Source organism: Podarcis muralis, chromosome 17, assembly GCF_964188315.1.
Source record: "Podarcis muralis chromosome 17, rPodMur119.hap1.1, whole genome shotgun sequence".
NCBI lineage: Eukaryota > Metazoa > Chordata > Lepidosauria > Squamata > Lacertidae > Podarcis > Podarcis muralis.
Window position 1 is genome coordinate 36,243,433 of NC_135671.1, and position 13,641 is coordinate 36,257,073.

The following is a 13,641-nucleotide window of genomic DNA, read 5'->3' on the forward strand; positions in this document are numbered from 1 at the left end:
GTGAAAACCTGCATGAGAGGGTTGATAGTTGTTGGGTTTCCGACAAATACTAAAATTTGGATCCTCACCAGTACTTCTGTTCCTAAGGTAATTTATTTAAAAACCTGGTATAGGAAACTGCTTTATTTTCCTGTAATCTCTCACTTGGTTACCTACAACTGCAACTGTACCTTCTAGTAAAGAAACTTTTGAATTACCAGAGGTGGCGATAGGCACTAATAACTAACAATTAATCTCTAAATGCTCTATCGGAATCATAGCAGCAATACAGTTGTGTGTCTTCTGGCTGAAGGTGAGTATCTTGTGCTTGGCTGAGGAGAAAACCCCTGTTGTGTTCTGCCTGCAACTCTTTGTACAAAGATTCTTTCAGGTCGCAGTGAGGGGGACCATTCAAGCACCCTGAGCCTGTTGGAGAAAAGGTAGGCTCTAAATGGAATCATACATCAAATATGAAAACTAAATATTCCAAAGAGCTTGTATTGAGCAACATTGGTTATTCAATCCCTGTTTCAGAAGAGCTGCGAACTCAAAAGCCTAATGCGGTCGATCTCCGTGCTTCTACCTGGAGGGACTTCTCTTGTCGGGACACCACTGCAGGGGAGGCCCTTTCCTGTGCCATCACCACACAATAAGGTACATCTATTGGTGGGACAGCCAGCCATGTTTTGTTCCAGCTCTTTTTTTTACAGACCTCACAGAGCTACCTGTGCCGGAAGCAGATCTGCTCCATTGACAAAAGGCAGTGTCAGAGCTTTTGATCCATCAGGTGAACATCTGCAGTGCAGGATTGAGAGACACCTGCGTCTTGACTGCGCTGCTTTAGGTAACCGGCTGTTTTTGCTCCTGTGTCTGGAGGGGAGGGCTGCTGAAGACCCTAGTCTCTTCCAGGTGCATCTCAGGGATGCAAGAAATAGAATTTTGCAAGCCTTCAGGAAACTTAACGGCAAGTGAACTTCACACTCCACAATTCAGTGATCTTTTTCAGTCCAATCCTTTTGGGCTGGCTTCTCCATTTCCCCCCCGCTTGATCTCTTCACAGTTCTGCCCAAGAGCCCACCACACTCAGGGGAAGCCAGCTCTTCCTGCAGAAGTCAGGTCAGTCAGAACAGCTGGGTTCCAAAAACATTTCTCTGGAATTGGCGGGAAAGGGCCGGGGACAAAGTAATGAGTCCAGATTGCTTTTCACAGACCAGCGGAAGGAACTTCCAGGCCCATGAATTCACACTTCAGAGGGACAATCAAAAAGGTGAGCATAAAGGCAGAGTTTGGAGACTGGATCCAGTCTCTCTGTCCTGCCCTGCAAATGAATGGCAGTCAACATGGCATTCTGTGACTTAATCTAGGTGAATATCCCTTGCTAATGGCAAGGGATAAAACCTTGATTGTGTTCTGTCTGCAACTTCATAATTCTTAAGGGTTTTCTTTTTTCCTGAGAGAACATTCTGTATTCAGAGTGTTCTCTCAGGTTTTGCTTTTCACCTTGTTGCATTGGCCAAAAAAAAGCAAAAGACGCTGGTGGTTGGCGCTCCTGGTTTCCAGGACGGGGTTCAAGCCCCTGCGGTGTCTCTGCTTACTTCCAATGCAACTTCTTCCTCTCTCTCTCTCTCTCCCCCCCCCCCCTTAAGAACTAAATGAAGCAAGATGCATTTGTAGAGCTGCTGGGAAATCAAGCTGGTGGGTTGCTAGGGTTTCACCCGCAAAGTATTATGGGCACTTTGTAGCTTTGTGAAGGGTTAGCGACAGTGCTCAGGATTCTTTGTGAGGTGAGAAATGGGGATAAGTTTTCCTTTAATGCTTTTTGACCACTAACAACTGCAAATACAACAGAATGGTGACTGAGTGGGGTGAAGGGAAAGAGGTAGGAAGGTCTTGAATGAAATCCACGTGCCCTGGGCCCCCTCCTCTTCTAGTTATAACACATCTCCCTCTGCTTCCCTGATGCAACCCCCCCCCTCTAAAAATAGTAGGCGAAGGAGGTCGGCACAAAAATGGCCCCCTCTGCCCCCCACCCTGCAATTTGAACATTGGTCTTGAGTTTTCTCCATCTACAGTCATGGAGAAGCAGGGATTCTAATTGTGTCAGAGCTCCGCAGTCGAAAACCAGGGTCTAGAAGCTCTCCCAGAAATATTAAACACAGAATACAATGGTGACCTTGAATAGAGAGTGTGTCTCTTGTTGGAAAGGTGGGCAGTGTGCTCGTGTTTGTGTGTGTAATTTTCTTGTACGTTTTATGCTCCTTATCGCTACCCCCGACCTCTGTGAGCTGAGGGTCCCTTTCCCATCATCATCATTGGCCCAGATTGCACTGGGCTCCCTGGACCCGAAACCTGAGCCCCGCAAAGAAGGAATCGGCAAGGAACTGGATGTGACGGAGGACATCTTGCATGTGTGAGTATTGGCCAGGCGCCCTCTTCTACAAGAGGCAAGATGTGGCAGCAGTCGGGGCAGATGGTGGGCTCTGAGTCCTGGGTGCAGCCTGCTGGAAGGTCTCCTGCACAAGCTGCAGGAGGATGAGAGACAAGGTGGCGCCGTACTGGATGGCATGTTGGACTTGAACCAGGGTTTAAACAACAACAACAATTTTATTATTTGTACCTCCTCAACCTCTGGACGTCTTCTGTTCCCCGAAACATCTCTGCCTTTTCCTCCCTGGTGCCCCATATGCCTGGTACCCCCTCTCAGAACCCTCCTCGCTTATTTCTTTCAAGCCTTCCCGCTCACCTTCCCATGAAGCCCTTGGAGCAGGGACACCACAGCAGCCAGGCCTCTAACTAAAGCTCAGCACTTGTCAGTCAAATCATCGCCTCCTTCGCTGCCCCCACGTCCCTCTCCTTCCTCTGTTGTGCCAAATTTTAGCTGTAAGCCTGTCAGGGCAGAGATCTATCCCCTCGTATTTTCTGTAAAGTGCTATACAAGCTGATGATACTATATAGAGAATAATAATTCCTCCCTTCCTCTCTGTTGAGTCCTTTGCATTCAGGTGCTGCCATGATAAGAATAAATTGGAATAGAATGAGGGACTGGAATAGAATGAGGATATTGGACTGTTAAGTGTAGTGTAAGTGTTGACTACAAGTTTCGGTCTACACAAAGTATATATATATATTATTTTTTTTGCAGTCGATGGAGAGCAGATGAAGCCCGGATTCTGCGTGTGTCCATCAGCTCCTTCCTGAAGCATCTCTCCTTGGTGGTGGAAACTATGGACCTGTTTGGGCCTCCTGTGGCTTGATAGGTGGTTGCAACAGGAAGCTTCCCCATAGTCTTGGCTGGACTCTGGACTTGCCCATGGGCTACTGATGCCAGAAGAGGCCCTGAACATGCCATCCTTAGAGCCAAGATGTTGCTTTGTGTTTTGGAGCCAGCGGGGAACTCTTTGCTTTTGGATACTCTTGGACATTGATAGATTTTGGGTGCTGAGAAAGCAAGCAAGCCTGGGACTGCCTTGATATAAGACAAAGTACATAGAATCTGGTGCTCTAATAAATTATCCAGTGTACTTTACTTTATAGTCTGCATGTGTTAACTGATTAAATATATTTGAGCCGGCTCACCATATTGATTAATCAATTACGGTATACAGTGCATGGCCGAGGGTTAGGGATAATGGGAGTTATAGTCCTTGCAGCACCGGGAGAGACCCAGGTTCCCCATCCCCATTGCTGCATCTCTCTGTCTCTCTTGCCCCCAGGGAGAAAGCAGCTAATAGCCGGCAGTGAGGAAGAGGAAGGGGGCCAAGCGACAGAGGAGCCAAAACGGATGGTGTGGCCTTGAAGTCCTATTTATATAGGAAGATTTGCCTTTTTTCTTTCTTTCTGGCAGGGCTCCTACTTTTAAACAGCAAGCAAAACTTCCCCACCTCTGTTGCCACCTTGGCATTCTAGTGAAAGCTTCACCTGTTGAATTTCTGTTTGACATTTGTCATTAGTTATACTTGCAGCTCCCTCTTGAAGGCACACATGCTGAAACCTGGGTTTGTGCTTGTGTAAAAAGACCCAAGAGCGCTTCTCGCCAGCCATTGCTGTTCCTGAACCAGGATAGTCTTGCCCCCGTTATCCATGCTCTGATAAACCTCAGAGTGGGATTACTGCCATGCACTGTAAGGAGGGCGATGCTTGAAGAAGAAATTACTAGTGCAGAAACAAGTATTTAGTTTTGTAGTTTGCTTTCAGGGCTGGTAGAGACCAAGTGCCCAAACTGCAACCCAAAACCCACTTATTTATTGTAAAGTGCCAACACGGCAATTAAACCTGTATATCTCATTTTCTCTGTGTTTCACGTTTCTTCTTTATGACTGCTGTTGTAATAAATAATCCTTCATAAAGGTTTTTGCATTGATATATAATTTTATGGTATAGCTCAGTGCTTCCCCCCCCCAAAAAAAATGTTTAGGGGTACTCTCATTTTGACTCAAGAAAATCAGCACCGGGGGAAAAATAAACACAGTTCAAATTGGGGGAAATAAATACAGTGGTACCTCAGTTTTCGAACAGCTTTGTTCTCAAACTACTTGGAACTGAACACTTCAAACCTGGAAATGAGTGCTCCAGTTTTGGAACTTTTTTCAGAAGCTGAGGAGCGCCTGGCTGCCTTCGGGTGGTGCAGGGGCTCTGAGATGCAGCTTCTGGGCTGCTTCCACCTTCCCCAACCCCAGCAACTATTCAGCCTGGCTGCCTTCACGGGGTTGGAGGGGATGTGATGTGAAGGTGGGGGCTCCTTTAAACTTCTTCCTTGAGGGGAGTGCAGCTGCGAACCCCTCAACGGAAAGTGTGAAGGAGCCTGCACCTCCCCAGCTGAGCAGCCCCGATCCAGCTCCTGTTCCCGTGCAAGCAGCAACGCTGCCTAGCGGAGCAGCCTGATCCCACTCCTACTTGCTTGCAAGCAGAAGTGGAGGCAGGGATCTCTCAGAAGTGGAGCCCCAGCCCAGCTTTCCCTCACTTAGTGCTGGGGCTGCAGGGCTGCATTCAAAGTAAAAACTGAAACTTTCCAGAAAACCACAAAGCCAACAAACTTGCAGGCCGTGAAAAAGCAGCAACACAACTAATTGAAAAAAGCAAACCAACCGCAAATCAATCAAAATCACAAGAAAACATAAAACAACACTGACCCTGACCCCTAATTCTAATCCTTTAAGGTAAAGGTAAAAGTAAAGGTACCCCTGACCGTTAGGTCAAGTTGCGGTCGACTCTGGGGTTTAATGCTCATCTTGCTCTATAGGCTGAGGGAGCCGGCGTTTGTCCGCAGACAAATTCCGGGTCATGTGGCCAGCATGCCTAAGCCGCTTCTGGCAAACCAGAGCAGCGCATGGAAACGCCATTTACCTTCCCTCCAGAGCGGTACCTATTTATCTACTTGTACTTGATGTGTTTTTGAACTGCTAGGCGGGCAGGAGCTGGGACCGAACAAAGGGAGCTCACCCCGTTGTGGGGATTCAAACTGCCGACCTTCCGATCGGCAAGCCCTAGGCTCTGTAGTTTAGACCACAGTGCCACCAGCATCCCAATTCTAATCCTAACCCAGCCCTCCTCTCCTCCTCACTCCTTCCCTACCCCCAGCATGGAAGCTACGGTACCAGGGCTGCAGGCTTTGGGCGCTCGCGCGCCTAGCATGGATGCTGGGGCGACAGTGTGCATGGCCACAGAGAAGGATGTGAGTGCCTTCTCTGGCACGCGTGGCATAAGTTCGCCACTACTGATTTAAGGCAACTATTAAACATAAGTAGAAGCACATTGTATAGAATTTTGCATGAAGATTTCCACCAAGCAGAGCTTCTTCTTGGCCTCCTTACATACTTCCCCACCTGCCATGCACACAGTTTCAACAGACAAGGAAACAGGTGGATCATCATTTATTTAAAAAACAATTGTATCTCATTTTACAAAACCAGTGAGTTCAGCAGCATATGTGAGGTACTAAAGGTTTTCCTTTGAAAATGTACTGAAATGCTTAGGAGCATAGTTTACAGAAAAGAAACCTGTTTCAAAAGCAGGAGAAAGGTCCCCTCTTAAGAAGAGATCTAGATGTGAAATCAGCGTAATATTATTAACGGTGGATTTTGTCCTACCTTCACAACTAGATACACAAGCATCCCAAACAGAAATTAAAAAAACTGGATGCTTCTACTCTGCAGCCTCATTTAGCTTGAGATATAACCCTAACCCCAGGTCTAGCAGTCACACAGAGCCCTATATGAAGTCTTCATAGCACTGCTCTGCTTAGTCTAATACAGAATTGCATGATGGAGGCTATCCATAATGGGACCTGCAACCCATTTGCTCAGAAGTAAAACCTACCAAATTCAATAGGGCTTCCCCTCAACACACTCTCCCTGCCTTGCCCCAGCTCTCAGTTCCAGGGGTCTTTGATAGAAGTCTCTTCTGGAAGGAGCTGCAGGACAGAGCATATTCCAGCAGCTGTAAAATAGATACAGAAGGCCATTCCACTTAATCCCGAGGAGGGGTAATTGGTGGATACTTGGAGAATTTCCCTAGTTGATGGGGGCAGTGGACGAAATGGACCTAGACAAGGCACCAGAAAGTAGCCAACCAATCCCTGAATTATTCCAGTGCTTCTCCTATGGCATATGTGTTCATGATGATCCACTATGCAAGAGGTCAGTGCTTCTTGAATTTGCCAGCATCCGTTATCTTCTGGCAAGTGCTGAGGTGCTTCCAAGCATCCAGGATGAGGATGGAAGGAATGATGATCCACAAAGCGTTCATGAAGACAAAATAAAACCAGAAGTATATCGGGTGCCCTATCTCACTGTGACTGAAGCCCTCAAGATACTCGGTAGAAAAGTACAGAACGTCTCCATAGAGTTGGCCTGCATTGAATGGTAGAGACAAGACAACCAATTAGAGCAGGGGGTAAGGAACCCTTTTCAGCCCAAGGGGCCACATCCCTTCATGGGCAACCATCTGGGGGCCACTTACCAGCGATGGGTGTGGCTAGAGTGGAGGAACAACTTCGACTCCTGCTTTTATCCCATAGGCTACATTCAAGTCATGAACACTTCAGAGGTTTTCACACACATCTCTCCAGCCAGGTAAGTGAAAAGCATGACCACAGTTCCAGAGACACAAAAGCACACCAGGAAGCGAGTTGAGCAGGGCCAGTGAAGGGTCTGGCACAGGAGTGGGCAGGGCCTGGGGGAGAACCCTGAGGGCCAGGCGCAAGAGATCTGGACAGCCACATTTGGCCGCTGGGCCCAAGGTTCCCCACGTCTGGATTAAGGTAAAGGTAAAGGGACCCCTGCCGGTACGGGCCAGTCTTGACAGACTCTAGGGTTGTGCGCTCATCTCACTCTATAGGCCGGGAGCCAGCGCTGTCCGCAGACACTTCCGGGTCACGTGGCCAGCGTGACAAGGCTGCATCTGGCGAGCCAGCGCAGCACACGGAACGCCGTTTACCTTCCCGCTATTAAGCGGTCCCTATTTATCTACTTTGAGACACGGGTGGCGCTGTCGGTAAAACCTCAGCGCCTAGGACTTGCTGATCGTCAGGTCGGCGGTTCGAATCCCCGCGGCGGGGTGCGCTCCCATTGCTCGGTCCCAGCGCCTGCCAACCTAGCAGTTCGAAAGCACCCCCGGGTGCAAGTAGATAAATAGGGACCGCTTACTAGCGGGAAGGTAAATGGCATTTCCATGTGCTGCGCTGGCTCGCCAGATGCAGCTTCGTCACGCTGACCACGTGACCCGGAAGTGTCTGCGGACAGCGCTGGCTCCCAGCCTATAGAGTGAGATGGGCGCACAACCCTAGAGTCTGGCAAGACTGGCCCGTATGGGCAGGGGTACCTTTACCTTTTATTTATCTACTTGCACCCGGGGGTGCTTTCAAACTGCTAGGTTGGCAGGCGCTGGGACCGAACGACGGGAGCGCACCCTGCCGTGGGGATTCGAACCGCCGACCATGCGATCGGCAAGTCCTAGGCACTGAGGTTTTACCCACAGCGCCACCCGCATCCCTGATACGTCTGGATTAGAACCAGACAAAAAAAGATATACAGCCCGAATTTCCTAGTTCCATGAGTTTCCTAGTTTTCCAGTGGTTGCAATTGAGTGTGAGAGAGATAACTGGGATTTTTTTTAATTGCTTGGGGTGGGGAGAGGGAGAAGACAAGGGTGAGGGGTTATGGATGCCAGGAACACAAGGGAGCATGCAGCAACCTTTTCAGGCATTCTTCCAGTGCAGAACATGTGGTGAAAAGGCACAGGGGATTGGGATGCAGTTGAGCTCGGCCGTCATTATATTTAGAGATCTGTCCTTGTGTTTGCCTCATATACCTACCCAGCGACACAATCAACTGCAGCACAAACCGATGGGGCTGGTCTGAAAGAAATGCTAACACAGTCCAGATGGAGAGGGGGCCCCAGGCGAAGGCTGTGATGGTCTCCACACAAACTGTGAAATTGTCTGATCTGTAGGGACAAAAGTGAAATAGAAATCAGTTGGGGGTCGAGAAGCATCCAAACTGTTTTTTGCACTGCATTTCTCTCTGGTCTGTCTCTTCACATTTCCACCTCCCCAGCTCCAATATCAGATGCATTGAAGCATTATTAAGAAACAGACTTGAGTCCACAAATGCTTATGCTGGGGGGGGGGGGAGCTTTTTCAGCCCAAGGGTTGCACTACCCTGTAGAAAGCTTTCTGGGGGCCGCATTCCACTGGTGGGTGGGGCCAGAAAGAAAAGCAAGCAGAGCTTTTCTGGATGTGACTTTGTACAGCAGGCTGCATTGCAACTGCACAGAGGTCAGAGATTCCCCTTCATCTAGGCACGCAAGAGTCCAGGGACACATTCCAGCCAGGCAGAAGAACTCAAGGGGTGTGTTTTGGGGAGCAGAGGGGTTGCCTGGGGAAGAGTCCTGAGAACCAGGCAGAGAGGCTTCGAGGGTTGCATTTGATACCCCAGCCCCAAGTTTCTCCAAGCCTAGCTTAGGCTACAACAAATGTCTTCTTCTTTAAGGCACAAGGAGGCAAATTTTCTTGTTTTTTGCTGCTATGGATTAAAGTGGCTACCCCAGAAGCCTTTAGCACACACTCAACAGTTGCTAACTAACAACTAGCCTTCACCCTGCAGGCGGTAAGCAAAATGTTAACCATCTAATGCCAACAACAGTGGCTTCTCGGGTAAAGTATTATTCGCCCCAAAATGCAAGTTCTGCTGAGGAAACACAAGAGAAATGACTCAGGGTAATCCCATGCAAAGCCGTCCCACTTTACCTCCTTATGGGCTGCCATGTTATAAGATGTAGCTTAAAATATGCATCTATAGCCTTTTAAAGCTGTTAGTGCTCCCCCCACACCAATCTTTCTGTTTCTAATGATTCAGTGCTGGATCTTTGCACGACTGAATCCTTTTCCTCCATTACGATATAGACAAACAGCTATCCCACCGCCTCAAAGCAGACACTCACATGACGTATCTGCTGTCACCTTTGGCGTATTCCTTCCCTATAGGATAGTGAGGAGAGAAAATAAGGCACAACATTGGTTATAATAAGCTGAGAAGCACAAAATTTCACATGACTTGAAAAGCTTGTGTATTTCACTAACTAGCAATTAGTACTACCCAGGTAAAGAGAACTGTTCAGACTTTCAAATTCAGCACCAATTTCCAAGTGGAAACAAAGCCAATTTAAGCATATTACATCTCTGCAAAAAATAATAATAATGCTACTTTGTTCTATTTGCTGGTTTGGGGAGAAAGGGTGGGATAGATATTGAATAAATAAAATAAAATGTTAATGATAGAGTCTATATAATGCTCCCCTTATTTAACTGCTACGACATACTTTCCCCAGAACTGGGAGAAGAACTCTGGTGTTTTGCATACAGTACATGCCCTCCATCCCCGCCACCATCAAGTCAGTCTTACAGAGCTGTGAAAGAAAAGACTGGTCCCCTGCGATTTCCTTGTGGTACAGGCTGAACCAGCCTTCAATGACACCATGAATAAAGCCACAGACAGCAAACCAGCAGATCGCCAAGGAGCGCCAGGTTCCAAAGGGTGCAGCTGTCCTGTTCTGCCATCTTGCTATGAGCCAAGTTACTATCAGCAGGAGCCCAGAGACAGAGAAGAGGAAAGTCAAGATCTGCCACATGGGGCGGTCATTGGGGATGTAGTGCTGGAGCTCCAGGTTTCGAGGCCAGTAAGGGTGGGGAACAGCAAGGTGCTTCGCTTCTAACCCCATGGCGCTCGAGGAGAATTAATCCAAGTTGCTGAAACCGGTGAATGCTCTTTCGCTCTGCAATAAAGAAACAGAGTTGGTAATGTTAATTCACTGGAAAGCACATGTGAAATGAATACAGATTCTGGGCTAATGAGTTACCATTGTCACAACTATGGGAAATGTTTGAACTATTACTATACAGAACAATGTAATTTGAGGTCATGGGGTGTCCAGAAAACTAGAACTGTAGCCCATATCAAAAGGGGTGGAAAGACTACATATACAAATAAATCAATGTGTTATCTAGCCAACAGATTTACATATAGGTCCCCATTGTTTAGTAATCCAGAATATATTTCCTTTAAGAATCTTTTGTTTCCAAACCTCCATTGGATAAGGTGACTCCAGAAGTGGAAAGCGTAATGCTGGTGGTCAACAAAAGAAGTTCAAAAACTTTTTCAAGGCAAATCTAAAAAAATGTAGCATAAACACCGACAACTGGGAATCTGGCCTGCAAGCGCTCCAGTTGGAGAACAGCCTTTACCAAAGGCGTCATGGGCTCTGAAGATGCTTGAACTCAGGTGCGCAAGGGTGAAATGTGCTAAGAGGAAGGCACGCTTGGCAAACCCTCTTTGTGATCAACACCCTCCCAGAAACCTATGTCTCCACTCACCCTGCCCGGAAACCAATGTCCCTACTGGGAAAGGACGTGTGGATCCAGAATTGGCCTCCACAGTCACTTATGGACTCATTGTTAAAACCGTGTTCATGGAAGACAATCTTACTCTGCTAAGAGTGATCGCCAAAAAATAATACAAATCTCCCGATTCGCATTCATCAGAGACGAACTCGCATTGCCCCTGGGCATGCACAGAGTGTTTTCCCCACCACCACCCACAACCCGAGGTTAGGAAGAGAGATGAGAGTGCATTGCACCGCTGCACGCCTTCTCCACCAACAGTAATAAATGCACTTCCGAGCCCTTACTTACCAGCACTGCCTCCGTCCACAGAGGCGCCTGCAGAATAAATGAACCTGCAGCTCCGCAGCTGCTACCCTCGCCGATATCGCCCTATTACCTCCAGAGCCAATAGGGTTTCCCTTCGGTCTTGATTGGCAGCCACTTCACCCAATCATCCTGCATAAATATCGACGTCACGGGCAGCTTAGCATAATGATTGGTTGCGGAGCGGCTGAGGCGATGTGAGTTCATGTTCTAGACCTGTCAGTTGTTCCTTCCGTAGACCTAGTTTGCCTGCCTGAGACTCAAGGATTTTGCCTGGCCCTCAGCTCTTGCGCCACTTTCGTTGCTTCACTTCCAGAGTGGCTGGGAATGCTGGAAAGTAGAGGGCTGAAAAGCAGACTCCTGTCCTCTGCCCCCTTAATTTGCCCAGGGGCACTCTGGCAAATTAAGGGTGGAGGGGGATAGCAGATTTCCAGCCACTCTGGGCAACTTCCAGCACTTCATCTTTTTTTCATTTTTTATTAGATTTTCCACAATGATAACAAAGCAGAATGATACACAAAAACAGAAAAAAGGGAACAATAAACAGATGAACAATAACAACAAACTTAATTCTTCACAAATCCAACCTTTTCAACATCTTGGTTGACTTCCTCAAGTCCCTCCCTTCTCAGTTTCCTTGTAGTTAGAAGTAACAGCTTTCCAATATCATTATTAAACTAAAACAATTTCCAAACATAGTCCATCTTATTCACTTTTCTTAACATTCTAAATCCCATTTATTTAACTATAACTTAGTTTAATCCTAAGCCTATTTGTTTCTTTCAAGTAATTTCTAATTTTTTATATCACTTCCAGCACTTCATAGTATTGTTTTGAGGAGGATAAAATGGGCACAGGAGGACTTATAACTGCTGCCCTGAACTCCTTGAGCAGGGGTGGGCAACCTAAGGCCCAGGGCCCAGATCCGGCCCAATCGCCTTCTCAATCTGGCCTGCAGACGGTCCGGGAATCTGCGTGTTTTTACATGAGTAGAATGTGTTCTTTGATTTAAAATGCATCTCTGGGTTATTTGTGGGGCATAGGAATTTGTTAATTTATTTATTTTTCCAAAATATAGTCTGGCCCACCACAAGGTCTGAGGGATGGTGGACCGGCCCACGGCTGAAAAAGGTTGCTGACCCCTGTCCTTGAGGAATGGGCAGGATGAAAATGGCAGTGTGCGCACATTTAAGTTTCAGGGTGCTTGGAATTGTAGGTTTTTTTTAGAGGTAAACTACAGTTCCCAAGGGGGCGCCGGTGGCGCTGTGGGTTAAACCACAGAGCCTAGGACTTGCCGATCAGAAGGTCAGCGGTTCGAATCCCCGGGATGGGGTGAGCTCCCGTTGCTCGGTCCCTGCTCCTGCCAACCTAGCAGTTTGAAAGCACATCAAAGTGCAAGTAGATAAGTAGGTACCACTCCGGTGGGAAGGTAAATGGTGTTTCCGTGCACTGCTCTGGTTCGCCAGAAGCGGCTTAGTCATGCTGGCCACATGACCCAGAAGCTGTACACCGGTTCCCTCGGCCAATAAAGCGAGATGAGCGCCGCAACCCCAGAGTCGGCCACAACTGGATCTAATGGTCAGGGGTCCTTTACCTTTACAGTTCCCAAGATTCTTGGTGTGTGTATGTGCTTAAAATGTGTTTTAAATATATGATGTGCAGGTATATGGGAAGTATACAAGCATTTTCCTGTTACTGGTATTGACTACACAGAGAAGTGTGTATTACATCCTGTGTACACACTACTGGCTTAAAATACAGCAAGGTCATTCTTTTTCTAAATGCAGATTGAAGCTGTTTGGTGGAGGAGTACATCAAAATACAGTATTTAATAAGAAACAACAGGATAGAGATGGACTGTAGCTGATGCTTTGTGTTGGTGACTAAACCTCTGCATCCTTGGGAGAGCACATCATGCACAGTAAACGGGTCTGCAAACATAGCCATAATCTAACAGGTGGGGGGCAGAGGAATTACACCTCTCAAATGTAGTGCTGTGTTTCCATCTCTAAAACTGGCAGATGTTTTCTGGGAAGTCTAATTTCTTGATGCTGTAATGTATATCATGTGCTTGGAGATTTCTTGGAATATACGGTTTAGAAATACAGTAAAATAAAATGAATAAATCAATAAACTGTGCTTGGTTTAACTGCCTTGGGTTATCTGCACTGCACACAGCACATTTTCCTGCTTTCCAGTTGTGGCACAGATTATGCTGTTCTGATGTGGTTGAATACTAATGGGTGGGATTCACCTAATGAACTCTTGTCAGCAAAAGCCCTGCCGTCTACAGTAGAGATTGCCATGTCACACCTGCAAGGAGCTTGATTTACAAAAGATTACGAGAGGATTCTATAAAACGCACTCCCTTAGCAGAGTTGAAGACAAATTGCAAAAGGAACACTGGTGGTTTGTAAAATTAATAGTTGTACTAATTAGCCCAAATAGCCTCCGGTTTCTCT

At 47.2% G+C, this 13,641-nt stretch overlaps 1 protein-coding gene and 1 long non-coding RNA gene across 2 annotated transcripts; one reads left to right on the forward strand and one right to left on the reverse strand.

Annotated features, from left to right (window-relative positions):
* The first annotated feature begins 1,644 nt into the window (after window positions 1-1,644).
* Window positions 1,645-4,268, forward strand: LOC114587830 (uncharacterized). Its single transcript, XR_013391124.1, has 2 exons — window positions 1,645-2,389; window positions 3,122-4,268. It is a non-coding gene; the product is annotated as an uncharacterized LOC114587830 (long non-coding RNA).
* Window positions 4,269-5,834: 1,566 nt separating this feature from the next.
* EBP (EBP cholestenol delta-isomerase) lies at window positions 5,835-10,287 on the reverse strand. Its single transcript, XM_077921089.1, has 4 exons — window positions 9,879-10,287; window positions 9,418-9,454; window positions 8,291-8,421; window positions 5,835-6,827 (listed from the first exon to the last, which is right to left on the reverse strand). Exons 1-4 carry the CDS (start codon window positions 10,192-10,194, stop codon window positions 6,616-6,618), a joined length of 696 nt encoding a protein of 231 aa, XP_077777215.1. The 5' UTR covers window positions 10,195-10,287; the 3' UTR covers window positions 5,835-6,615.
* Between the last annotated feature and the right edge of the window lie 3,354 nt (window positions 10,288-13,641).